General features: G+C 37.1%; 1 protein-coding gene across 1 annotated transcript in view; it reads right to left on the bottom strand.

The window, feature by feature from the left end:
- The window catches only part of otud7a (OTU deubiquitinase 7A), a 90094-nt gene that overhangs the window by 20181 nt on the left and 56077 nt on the right, over positions 1–13836 (bottom strand). The window contains exons 4-10 of the mRNA XM_065292090.2: positions 12983–13165; positions 12213–12431; positions 9250–9351; positions 8866–8993; positions 4114–4226; positions 1651–1778; positions 1119–1268 (exon numbers count right to left, since the gene is read on the bottom strand). Of these exons, the coding sequence (XP_065148162.1) occupies positions 1119–1268; positions 1651–1778; positions 4114–4226; positions 8866–8993; positions 9250–9351; positions 12213–12431; positions 12983–13165 (1023 nt within the window). The remainder of the gene's footprint in view (positions 1–1118; positions 1269–1650; positions 1779–4113; positions 4227–8865; positions 8994–9249; positions 9352–12212; positions 12432–12982; positions 13166–13836) is intronic.

Below are 13836 nucleotides of genomic sequence, written 5' to 3'. Positions count from 1 at the left end.
TTAAAAAAAAGTAAGATTTTTTGCTTACCCCATTGGCAGATTTTTTTTTGCTTGTTTTATGCACAAAATGACTTAAATGTGATATTTTTGGTCTAAAAACTAGACTTATTTTCTTGGGTCATTTTGCCCATCAAGAAAAAGCATCTTAATTTAAGAATTTTTAGATATTTTTACTGAAAACAAGACAAAAATACTAAGAATTTTTTTTTCTTGAAAATCATTTTTTTGCAGTGTATATACCATGTGTGCACTGCAAAAAATGACTTTCTTACTTAGTATTTTTGTCTTGTTTTCAGCAAAAATATCAAAAAATTCTTAAATTAAGATGTATTTTCTTGAGAAGCAAAATGACCTAGGAAAATAAGTCTAGTAGTTTTTAGACAAAAATATAAAATTAAAGTGAATTTGTGCTTAAAACAAGCAAAAAAATCTGCCAATGGAATAAGAACAATTTTCTTTAATTAAGTGTTCATGAAAAAAGTTAAGAAAAATTTTCTTATTCCATTGGCAGTTTATTTATTTTTTTGCTTATTTTAAGCACTAATTTACTTAAAGTTAAGATTTTTTGTCTAGAAAATAGACTTATTTTCCTAGGTCATTTTGCTTATCAAGAAAATACATCTTAATTTAAGAATTTTTAGATATTTTTACTGAAAACAAGACAAAAATACTAAGTAAGAAAGTCATGTTTTGCAGTGTGGTATGCAAGAACTGTATAATGTCAGAAATGAAGGTACAAAAGCCGTCACTCAGGTATAGGTATAGATGTGTACCTTTGAGGTACCAATATGCACCCTTTATGTCCAAAGTATGCAAAAGGGTACCGCCCCAGTGACAGCTTTTGTACTCTTATTTTTGAGAGCGTATGCTTTTAATCAATTTCCAATAAAACCAAAAGTTGTGCATTATATGGTTTTGTTACAGTTCTGTCCACTTGGCGTCTGTGCTTAGGAGTCGGACATCCACCTGAACTAAACCTTGGAAGTTGTTGATGACCTTTGGTGGCAAGCAGTTGTGAAAGTAAGAATGTATACACCGCTGTCATGGCTCATTGTTAAGTCTGGTTTGATTGTCTCCTGTGCTGTGATTAAATGATGTAATAATGAAGCAGTGTCTACCTTGCTCTCTCTGTTGATCTCTCTGCTCCATGGACACCAGGGCGGAGAAGTGGGCCTGGTCGTAAGCCAACACCAGCGGGGAACAGTGACAGCGGTTGGGAGGCACCTCCAAAGGCAGGTACAGCCCTCCGAAAGGAATGGGTGCAAAAGCTACAAGGCAATCAGATAAAAAAAATTCATTTGGCAGACGCTTTAATCCAAAACAACTTATAGTGCCTTACAAGCAAATACATTTTACCAGTATGTGGGTTCTGAGGGAATCAAACCCATGACCTTTACACTGCTAAACCAAATGAGCTAGGAACATGTTGATTTTTTTCTTAAAATTAAATTTAAAGCATAAGCTACGAGATGTTTTTGGCATCTCATTGACCTTGAAGAAGCATAATGGATGACAGTTGGTTTTCAACCACGTATTCAGTTCTCTTTCGACAGGTTTGTTTAAATAGAAAGTGTTATAGAGACCTCTAGTGGTCTGAACATGAACTGCACAGTTCACAAAGTGAATGTGTGATTAGATTTTGACTCTTACCTTCACCACCAGAGTCTCTAAGCATGGTGTCCGCTATCACCACTATGGGTCTTCTCAGAACGTGGGCCAGGACGAACACGTGAAACTCCTCTAAGCTTTCATAAACCGGGTCTTCTGAATTATCAACACTTTAGGACCAACAAACAAACACACAATGGCTGCAATGAGGCTATTGGATGGATGTACTTTTCTCGTAAAAATATTTTTGTGTCATTTTCATGACTTCACTTCTTCAGAAAAACAAAAACAAATAATTTAATATTAAATTGCCATCTTGTTGTCGTCTTATATAGACGGCAACATGGCAATGCTCCAAAAAGCACACACAATACATTACAGTAAAACAAGACTATAGTTTAATATTAATATAAATTGTTTGCATTTATTTAACAAAATAAAATTTAAACAAACAGATCACATAACAGTTACATAAAAACATGGTGGCACGTTGATAACTTCAAATCTTATTTTTTCCTCACATGTTTTGTGACTGGATGACATATGCGTGTTTCAACACAAGAAGAGAACCAATAAGATTCGAAGTAATTAACGTGTTTGTTTAAATTTCAATTACTCTAAAAAAAATTTCACATTTCTGTGTTCAGGATTATTTGGGTGAGGCTAAAACATTGAGCCATCGAGCATGGGTCCGCCCCTAACTGCGGCTTTATAGCGAGTGGGCGTGGTTTAAGCGCAGACAGCGGACACGCCCCCAGCGTTTGAGAGCAGAGAAGCCTGGCTGTTTTTCCGAGATTTTGATCACTTATTTTATTTACACTGCAAAAAAAGAATTTCTTACTTAGTCTTGTTTTCAGTAAAAATATCAAAAAATTCTTAAATTAAGATGTATTTTCTTGATGAGCAAAATGACCTGGGAGAATAAGTCTAGTTTTTAGACAAAAATATATAAATTTTAAGAAAATTAGTGCTTAAAACAAGCCAAAAAATCTGCCAATGGAATAAGAAAATTCCTGAAATAAGTTTACTTAACTTTTTTCATCAACACTTAATTCAAGAAAAAATTTCTTATTCCATTGGCAGATTTTTTTTGCTTGTTTTAAGCACAAATTCGTTTAAATTGTATATTTTTTGTCTAAATATATCTTCTATTATATTATATATATAATTATAATTTAAGAATTTTTTTTTATATTTTTACTGAAAACAAGACAAAAATACTAAGTAAGAAAGTCTTTTTTTTGCAGTGTACTTGCTGGTTTTTTAACCTTTAAAATTTGTCTGGGTGGTTAATAACCTATTTTTCTTGCGTGTGACAGACTAAAAAACCCTTTAAAAATCGGACTTTACACAGACTTTAATAATGGATATACAATAGTGCTTATTGGAGCAATTCTGTGTGGATCCCCATATAAGTAAATAACATGACAGCATTATTGTGTTTAGCTAAAGAAATTAAATCATAAGTAATGTAGGATGGCATGAGGGTGATTCAATCATTTTTTGATCAACTATTCCTTTAAAAAAAGTGACAAATCTAGAAAACCCACTGAAGCCAAAGCTCTTATTGTATGGACAAAACATTAAGACCTGTCGTTCTGTGTGTGGGGTTGACAAAAACAGGAAGCCAATTCTGTACGATTTTCCGACTCGAGGCTGTAAGCGACGGCTTGAGAGTTAGCGGTTACTACTTTCACCTCCACTGTGTTTATTTAACTTCACGGTAAAAGGAGATGATAGATATAAAGTAAGAGATCAGTTTCCTCTCGAAGCAAGGTTTGGTCGAAACTGTCAACCACAGTGCTTCAGTTGACAATACCGTGTGGGGAAACCAAAACAAGCTGCTTTCTGCTGGTACACATTTTCCACCACGTTGTAAGCTGTGACCCAAAATGAACTGGATAGAGTATTTGCATACTACTATGCCATATACATACTGCAATAACAGTACTAGTGCTATCCCAAACATTCACGCTGTGAAAATCTTTAGGTAAAGTGTGATGGTACGTTCCAATTATGGTCTCTAGGGGGCAGTGTCCCATATACGCCTCAGCTTCTATACTTTTAAGGGGCAGTGGGTTCTTCAAGTCTTCCATTTGTTCTTTGGATGTTCATTGATGCTTTCTATTACGTAATAGGATTGTCTTCTACTAAAGATGCATTAACTGTGGCTTGTGCGAATCTCTTGTGGCCTTTAATGGTGTGGGTTTGTGAGTGGGTGCATCTCTAAACTGATGGAAGCTGGGATGCCCACTTCTTGCACTGTAGTCAACTTCTGACTCGAGAAACTTGAGTTTCACAACTATACACGCATAGATTTTTTTTTGTTTTTTCCTACGGAGGGTGAAGATTGCTTTAACAGCAACCATATAATGCATAATTTGCATAAGAGCAATTTGCAATGGAGCATCTATAGAGTGGGTGAGATGGAAAGGAAACCGAACGTGACATAATAATCAATGATTGTGTTTGTATATATGAAAGTGTGAAATGTGGTTTAGTTACCCTCCACTTGTATTGCCGTTCTTGCTAAAATGTGTGCGTGGCTCACTGGAGGCCAACTTCAGCAATTCATTCCACTCTCTTTCCCATTCCTCCTCAGTGTACACCAGTCCCGACTACATAGAGAGAGAGAGAGAGAGAGAGAGAGAGTGAGAGAGAGAGAGAGAGAGAGAGAGAGAGAGAGAGAGAGAGAGAGAGAGAGAGAGAGATCAAACCTTCGAAAGGAAACACACCCACAAATTCTTTCTTCTCCACCCTTTTACATAAACTTTCCACCCCATACCCACAATAAATCACTTGACATCAATATTTCACTTGCAATTTATAATATTTCTCACTGCTTACTAGGGCTGGGTATCGATTCAGATGTTCTGGATCGATTCGATTTCGATTCATAAGCTATTGGGTCGATTCGATTTCGATTCTCTGTTTGATTCTGATTCTCGGACCGAATTTTATACTCGATTCTCGATTCAACTCAATGAATATAGATTTAATACAAATGCTTTATTTATAAAAAAAAGTGAACATAAGTTTACAAGTGGGTAATTAATAAAAATAAAATAAGAGCCACTAACCTGTATATTGCACTTTTTTCATTTTAGGTACATTTTAGGAACCCATCTCTAATTGTCAAATGCATTCAATTATGTTATACAATACAATTTTAATGCAATATGAAAAATGTATGCTGAAAAAAGTCAAATCAGGTTATTTCATTAAAAAAAAAAAAATCGATTTGTGGCCTTTGAGAATCGATTTTTAATCGTCCACGTAAAAAAATCCGAAATAGATCGAAAAATAGATTTTTTTGCCCAGCCCTACTATTTACTAAATTCCAACCCAAACCTGTAATACAAAAAATATTTTGCACTGATATTCAGACTGTTCCTCATACAAAATATTGCCTGGCTTTAGAAGACATTTAAGGGTAAGTTCACCCAAAAATAAAAATTCTGTAATTTTTTACTCAAATATGACTCATTAATAATTCAAATATTATAAAATATATTATAAAAGTAGTGGGATCTATGAAGAGACGCCCATATAAGTCCACTGTCTCTTTTCAGTTATCAGAAATCTTCTTATTTATCTCATGATTTCATGTGAAGCTTTTAGTTTAAGTCACTGGTATGGCCTCCCTTATTGTTTGGGTATTGCAAAAGAATAGAATACAAATGGATTAAACTACTTAATTTAGTGAATATACAATGATTAACAACATGTGGTTTAATACTTTGCAGCAGAAATTTTGTAAAATGCAGTTTTCATGAAAATTGTCATTGGTGTTACTGTCACCGGAGTTACCATTTGTATCCATTTGTATTCTATTCTTTTGCAATGTTTTTTTCTTTAACATTAAATAAAATCTTTCACATGTGACATGATGATAATTTTTAATTCATTGAATTCTGCTACACTTAAGAATTAAGCTTTAACACCTTCTCAAACACCTTTTAATATTGCTAAAGAAGTAAGGTAACACCAGTGACAAAAAAAAAAGGTCTATGCAGTCTTCAAGTACATGCACACAAAAAATAAAATATCATTAAGCTGTCATTTATGTGTACTTATAAAGTCAAAGAGAAATCTAATAATGTGGTCTTAAGTTTAAATGTTAGAAAAAGAAATACATTTAAAGACATCTTGCCATGCCAAAAGTGGACGTTTCTGTAGAATGACCCATATGCAAAAGGTACAAACCCCAAAGTAAATAATGACGCGAGTTATCGTCTCCGACATAAATCTCTTTTCTGACTGATTTTTATTTAGAGTGAATAGTTTCTTTAATCACTGATAATGTTAAGCAGAAACTCGTTTGAGATCTCCGGGCATGCAGTGAAAACAATACAGAGAATAAAGAATTCAAGAATTTGCCATCGATCAAACAGCTGATTTCCTGTCCTCCGCTATGCTGTTACAGCAATAAACTCTTAAGCTAAAAGCTGTGGGGGAAACTCGCAGGATAATCTGCAGAGGTGTTTTATGGGGAGAGCCATTATGATACAGGCAGGAACCGCAGAGTCGCAGAACAATGTATACATTTTATAATAATGTACTTGGCAGATGCCTTCTAACCAACGATACTTGCAAGAAGTCCATTTATTGTGTTTTCTAATAAGAATCTAAGGGGAAACAAATCGAGTTTACAATTTGCGCTACAGTAACAGTATAGTCCTTTAGGATTCAAGTTTAAAGCTATACTGCACTTTGAAAAAAGGAATACTGCTTAAAAGTTTAAAGGAAAATTTTTTAAAGGGCACCTATTTCATTGCTAAATAAACAAGGTTATTTTGTGTATTTGGTATGATACAATGTGTTTGCATGGTTTATGGTTAAAAAACACACTGTTTTCTACATACTGTACATTTTTGTAGCTTCATATTTCCCTCTCTTCCTGAAAAGGACTGATTTGGTACAAAACTCATCGATTTGAAAAGCTCTGTGTCCCTGATTGGCCAGCTAATCTGTACGTTGTGATTGGGCTGATTACCTCTGACGTCAGCCGGAAATGTGACGCTCCTTACCATGTTTGAAAGATTCGCTCACAATGCAATGCTAACAGGAGTTAACTTAAAGGCTGTGAGTCCAAGCGGGAGGAATTATGATAATGTCGGTCTTGTCTACTTCACCAATCCCAGGAAGTAAACTGTTGCCTACAATCCGTGTCTGTTGTAGTCCAAGAAAAGAGATTTCTGTTGGGGACGATAGCTCGCATCATTGTTTACTTTGGGGTTTGTACCTTTCGCATATCGTTAACATGTACTAATACACACTTACACACCAAAGGAAATGTAAAAACGTGAATCGGACAATAGGTGCCCTTTAATGGAACACTGCACCCTCGAAACTGAGGTATTCATGAATATTAGTCATGTGACCTTTTACGTCATCTGCTCTTTTTCCGCCATTTTGAGTACCTACCGAGTACCAGTAGGCTACCGACAAGCATTAGCTAGCTTGCTACAATTTACGGATTTCTTATCTTTTACTGTCTTTGATTCGTACGGATACAGTAAATGGCTACGAAAGACAACATTTCGCACCTTGACTGTCAAAAAAATATAATCGTTAGGGTGTGATCCCTACTCGATCCCTGATGCGTTCTTCCAGCTGCTGTTCGCTGCGACCGAACTACCACTATTTTTACAACACTAAAAAGTCACGACACAACATAAAACTTTGCTCGAAGTATCACCTGGATCTCTACACATGAAAGCGACTCGCGAGCATTGAGAACATTGCTTGTGTACACAGAGTTTACGGTAACACTTTATTTTACAGTGTCTTTGTTACACGTTACATGTAATTATTATAGTAATAACCGTTAATTATGCATAATTACATGCAACTAACCCTAAACCAAACCCTAATCCTAACCCCAACCCTATAGTAAGTACATGTTGTCAATGATAATTACTTAGTACTTAAATGTATAATTACACTGTAACAATGATACCGTAAAATATATTGTGACCGAGTTTACTAAAAAGAAAGGTTTTGAACAACTGACTTTGGCTTTTTTGGTATCCGCTCGCCATCTTTGCCAGACATAAAGAATCGATCTCCGTGTGCGAATGAATAAATCTCATATGAGGCTCGTTTTCAACTAGAAGGTCAATATTGTTTTTCACTTGCGACAAAACAACAAATCATCCGTGCATTTATATGGAACTGTGCTTTAGGAGCTATCCATCTTTACTCTCCTCCCTGCTTACGTCGCATTCGGAGATCGATACCTCTTGACTGGCAAGATGGCGGCGAGCGGACACCAAAGCAGACAAAGTCAGATGTTCCAAACCTTTCTTTTTAGTAAACTCAGAGTAGACCCGGAGATCAGCTGAATGGATTCCAAAACGGCAAAAAACTCACTATTGAGCATATTTTCAAATAAAATGGAGTGTCCTTTTAAGGCTATGTATTTTACACATTGTGTTCAACCAGACTTAGAAGTTACACTGCAAAAAAAGACTTTCTTACTTAGTATTTTTGTCTTGTTTTCAGTAGAAATATCTAAAAATTCTTAAATCAAGATGTATTTTCTTGATGAGCAAAATGACCTAAGAAAATAATACTAGTTTTAAGACAAAAGATATACAATATAAGTGAATTTGTGCTTAAAACAAGCAAAAATATCTGCCAATGTGGTGAGAAAATTTTACTTGAAGTGTTTAAGAAAAAAGAAATCTTATTTCACAATTTTTTTTCTGACCCCATTGGCAGATAATTTTGCTTGTTTTAAGGACAATTTCACTTAAATTGTATATTATTTGTCTTAAAACTAGACTTATTTACTTAGGTCATTTTGCTCATCAAGAAAAAGCATCTTAATTTAAGAATATTTAGATATTTCTACTGAAAACAAGACAAAAATACTAAGTAAGAAAGTCATTTTTTGCAGTGTATGTCTCTGAAACTGCTGAACGTAGCATCTGTTTACATATATATCTATGGTCTGAGGTGAGGCAGAGACTGAATGAGTTACATTCGAGCTGTTTTAAAGGATTACTGTCACAGGAAAAACTTTTACATATGCTATTATGATGCTCAAAGATGAGTTTTAAGCGATATAATGATCGAGGACTTTAAGATAAACGCATCTGCCAAATGCACAAATGCAGTAGGACCACTTTACAGAAGTGCATTATTACAAAACCTTAAAACATCAAGTCAAATTAAGGCTAAATTAAGCAATCTGATATGAAAGAAGTTCACACGGTTATCTTTCTGCTTTATGCATGTGTAGTTGCTGACCTCTTTGTTTTGTTGGGTCTGCTGCCACCTCCATCTTCTCTTCAAAGCTTCTCTCTCTGCCCCGTTCTTCATCGTGGCATACAGACTCTTCCTCAACACCAGATCCCTATCATGGAAGCCCCACATTCCTGAAACACACATTTAACACGCAGTCAAACACGTGATATATCAGCATGGAGCAGGAAAAGTGAAGCCTTTGGACTAGATTTCAAACTCATTCATTTTCAATAAAAATTAATTGTATTCATCTTGGGTCAACACTATGACAACTGATTGTCATTGGTGCTCACACACTTGACATGCATGATATCGGCATCTTCGCTGCCTTGACTTCTTGTCGCTCTTCACGAGCATTGAAATTCTGCAAACCAGAAACAGTCTAACCTAAAGAGGCTGCGTGCAGAAGGCAGTTTCCATCTCCTGTTGTGGCCAGAGGAAGTAGCTTCTTACAGCTGGTGCACATAGTCGACCACCAGTTTAAACGACCTACAAAATACCATAAACACATGTTAGTGTGGATGCTCTCCTGAAGATTGAACCCATGACTTGGGCGTTGCAAGCAGCTACAGTTGAGCTGCAGGATTATTCAAACAGATGGATAAAACAGACCTGGAAGGCTACTTTTTGATATACTCTACTCAAATCTTTTTGTATTACTTGTTGATTTTATTTTATTTTACTGTTTTAGTATTGTTTTAAATGTTAACGTACGTAAAACCAAGCCAAGTTTATATAAAAAATATGTAATAAATAAATATTACAATTGAGGCTATTAATAGAATGCGCTTTGGCGGGCACCTCACAGACTCTGTGTGGGCTACCTGGTGCCCGTGGGCACCACGTTGGTGACACCTGCTGTAGATTAACCAGTCCACTGCACTGTTCACTTCTGCTTTCCGTGGTTTACCAATATCCCACTCCAATTTCTGCAGCTTATACCGTGGTAAAAATCAGTCTTTCCACCCTTATAATCACGGCCCTTGACCACAGTCCAAAAGCTCACTGCTGTTTCATAAAACCCTAAGGCCATGCAACTGCCACATTTACCCATCTGGAATCTAACTTGCTGCTGTGGACAGAGCAACATTGCATCTTGCAACATACTTTTTGTTAATTCATTTTAGCTATTTACAGAAAAGGTCCTAACTACAGTCCTAAAATACTGGGGCAATACACATGAATGCATTTCGGCTTTACACATATATTCACGTTATATACGATGCTACTGTTTATCAAGTTAAAGGTAGTTTAAAAACACTTCTCTCAACACAGTTTCGTGTGAATGGCCCCTAAATACTACAGCTGGGGTACTCGAACTCAGACTCGAGTCCAAAAAATTTTGAGTACAGTTGAGTCCATATCCTGTCACATGAAGAGAAAGATTATAAATAACAGCATAAAATAACAAATTAATTAACATCTATGCCTGCGAGCAGTTACTTTCATCACCTCACCAGCAGGCAGCAGTATAATCTTGTAAACAATCACACACTAGATCGCAATGCGTGGCTAGGACGATGTCTTCAAAGGAGTGGCATCACTAGGCCCTTTTTAGGTGGGCTTTACCCCCCAGAAATTTCTGCTCAGACCCCCTAATAAAAATTTTATATACTCGACAATCTGTACACAAATCGTAATCACTTTAGTCCCCTTTAAAGCTAAAATGAAATGAAATTTAAACCTTCAGCGGGCTTTGACTCTGCCCCGTCTTTCAGTCTTGGTCTTTTAGACCCACCAAACGCGGTGCAGTAACTACGCAAACACTGAAACCGAGAACAATGCCTTTAAAGTTTTTTACACCAGCCAGTCAAACATGTTACTGCAATTTTTGCACACACGTTTCTCTGAAATGGGACAAAATGAAACCTGGAGACTTTGTGACAAGACACAACAGATCTCACAAAGCCCATTTTAACCCTAAACTCAATTTTGACCAAATGAGTAGTTACTGCGCTTATAGTATAGTTGTGCGTATGTCCTACGGCATAGCCAAGATGGCGTAGGTTAAGCGGCGGTTTTCATACTTCATCGTCCGCGTCAACATATAAACACACATGTTAGGTAGGCAGTATCCACGCGTGTAACTACAGTAGCAGCACGACCTTCAATAAAGAAGCAGCTTGGCAAGTTTAATCCACAAACGAAAAAGAAACAGAAACCTGTTTCCCGTCGGCCCATCTTTGTTCTCACCGTCACAAACGGAAATACCTACGATGCAGTTTTTTACCTGATGGGAGATGTTCTAGTGGACCAATTACAATGCTTGCTGTCCGCGTAGAACTGACGCACTGTTAAAAATTTGGCAAGGTGCACGTCAGACTACGCACAGGTTATGGATAACCTACCGCGTAGCTACGGCGTAGACCTTATGCACGACTATAAATTGGATTTTACACTACAAATCTTGATGCATAATTTCGATTTGTTACCTGTAGCCAAAATGTTTTAATTATCTTTTAAAAGCAACTCTTATCTGCATTTACATTTGGCAAAACATCTCAAGGTAGACAGACATACTGACCCGAAACAACTAAAATGTTGCGATATGCATTGGACACAGACAAAATAATTATACAAGGTTATAGAGCTATATTTCTGTACAAAGACAAAGCTTCAACATTACTCCACTAAGCGGTGCCGTCGTCTTTTATTGCGCTGCTAAGAAGAGTTCGCACGCAGTGTCCACCTGAGTTGACGTCATTTGCCAGCTTTGCTTTTTTAGTGACGCACGACACGTCTAGACATGGGAGTATCCGATCTGTCCACCTACATTGTGGATTTTCACATATGAATGAGGCCTGAAACCGATCTGCGAATTTTCGAAAATCTATGCGCATTTTTCCTGCTTACACACTTCTGGGTTATATCCGATCTGTGCCAAATGAGGGAAAAAAATCTGAATTGAGTCACTTCAAACATTCAGTATTCAATATTTAGTGCCTTTTACAAGTTCATTCTGATTCCACAGCCATGGATGACACAGAGCAGAGAGAATGTCAAAATAATAAGGATTCAGAGGTTTGTTTTTGGTACTTTCATTGGTGTACTGAACCACACACCCCTTAGGGAAATACAGTATGACTATATGGGATGTTAATCTCTCTGAGACCAATACAGATGTTTAGTTAATATCTTTATCGTAGTCGTAAATCAAAAAGCTCGGGAATTAACATGAGCTTTATTGTTTGAAAGCACAGGTCTACGTTCATCAGACATGTCCACTTGGCTTTGTCGTTTATCCAAGATCAGGGATTACTTTTGCATTCAGCATAATAGCTTACGCAATCTAATCTGACATTAGTTCATATCATAAATCTGTTCTTATCATCACTGCACTTGGGTCTCACCAGCCTGCTCCAGAGCCACCATGGTGGATTGTTCGATGAGGTCACGCTCGATGAAGCTGCGGAAGTCCTCGCTGTACACGCTCAGGTCAGGCAGCTGGAATGTGTAGATGGGCATCTCCAAGGGAAACTGCTCCCTGGCACAATCCCCCGAGACCTGCAGTCGGGCCAGAGACATGATGGCAGAGCTGGCATGGGAGATACCCCGAGACAGACGCTTCTCTGGAGGAGAGAAAAAGAGAGGATAGAGAGTTAAGTCATTACTTTTCTGTCAAATAAAATACTGTCCTAAGCTGTCACTGGGGCATTTCCCTTTTTTTTTACATTTTACTATGTTCTTACCTCAACTTAGAGAAGTTAATACATGCCTATTTTTATTCAATTCGTGCACTTAATCTTTGTACACGCGTCCGTGACTGTGTTAGCATTTAGCCTAGCCCCATTCATTCCTAGGGATCCAAACAGGGATGAATTTAGAAGCCACCAAACACTTCCATGTTTTCCCTATTTAAAAACTGTTACATGAGTAGTTACACGAGCAAGTATGGTGGTACAAAATAAAACTTTTGTTTGGAGCCAAAGGGATAAATAGGGCTAGGCTAAATGCTAACACATTCACAAGGTGCTGTACAAAGATTAAAAGTGCATGCATTGAAAAAAGAGGTATGTATAAATTCATCTAAGTTGAGGTAAGAACATAGTAAAATATTGAAAAACGTTGGTGTTTTCCTTTAAGTCGGGATAGGAGAAGGTATTAGAAAACAAACACTGACCCTGATTGTTGTCCTCCTGTTTCTGGAGACATTGCTCAGGCTTGTTGATGTGCTGCGGGGTGCTGCTACGCTCCGGCTGCTTGTAGTATCGGCCCTCATTAAAGACGTTGGGCAGGTTGGCAGTGTGGACCTGCCGGAGCTGCTCAAAGTCATTCAGAGCAGCGCTCAGGTCCCAGTTTTTACCTACATCCACCAAAACAAACACACACACACATTTTTTAATCTGGAACACTAAGAAAGATTGCATAAGTGTGACAGAGAATGCACACATTAGAGATACCATCGAGCAAAAGAGGCGCTTGCGTTGGAGCAAGCTGTGCCCTAAGCCTGTTAAGTTAAAGAGTCATCTGAACAATTCAGAGCAATCTTTTCAAAACCACTAAATGCCAGGTCATTATCAATAAACATTCATTTCGCCCCGCCACTGTTTGACTACACCTACCGATTCCCATAAGGCCTTTCAATCAAATACCAATTACGGCGGCTGCCAACGCAAGAACCACAAAACGGTAACAGTTCACATCAAACTCCAAACAATAGAGTCCTACTTCACATCAGGTCTGATAATAAAAAGAGACAAGACATGCTTCTACTTTCTGCTTGGGGTGAAGACAATCTGTTGAAAATACAATAAGGCTTCGATTTACATTTTGTTTTAGTAATGTTCAGTGAATAGAGAGAAAGTCGAAGTTTATACCGAGAAAGAAAGGACGGAAAACAAAGCTAACATAAGCGGTTCATAGATTGATTAAGAGTTAGTTAATCTTAAAGGGACACTCCACTTTTTTTTGAAAATATGCTCATTTTCCAGCTCCCCTTGAGTTAAACATTTGAGTTTTACCGTTTTGGAATCC

The sequence above is a fragment of the Paramisgurnus dabryanus genome, chromosome 23 (genome assembly GCF_030506205.2).
Source record: "Paramisgurnus dabryanus chromosome 23, PD_genome_1.1, whole genome shotgun sequence".
Taxonomy (NCBI): Eukaryota; Metazoa; Chordata; class Actinopteri; order Cypriniformes; family Cobitidae; genus Paramisgurnus; species Paramisgurnus dabryanus.
The sequence above is the reverse complement of the archived record's forward strand: the minus strand, read 5'-3'. Positions and strand labels throughout refer to the sequence as shown.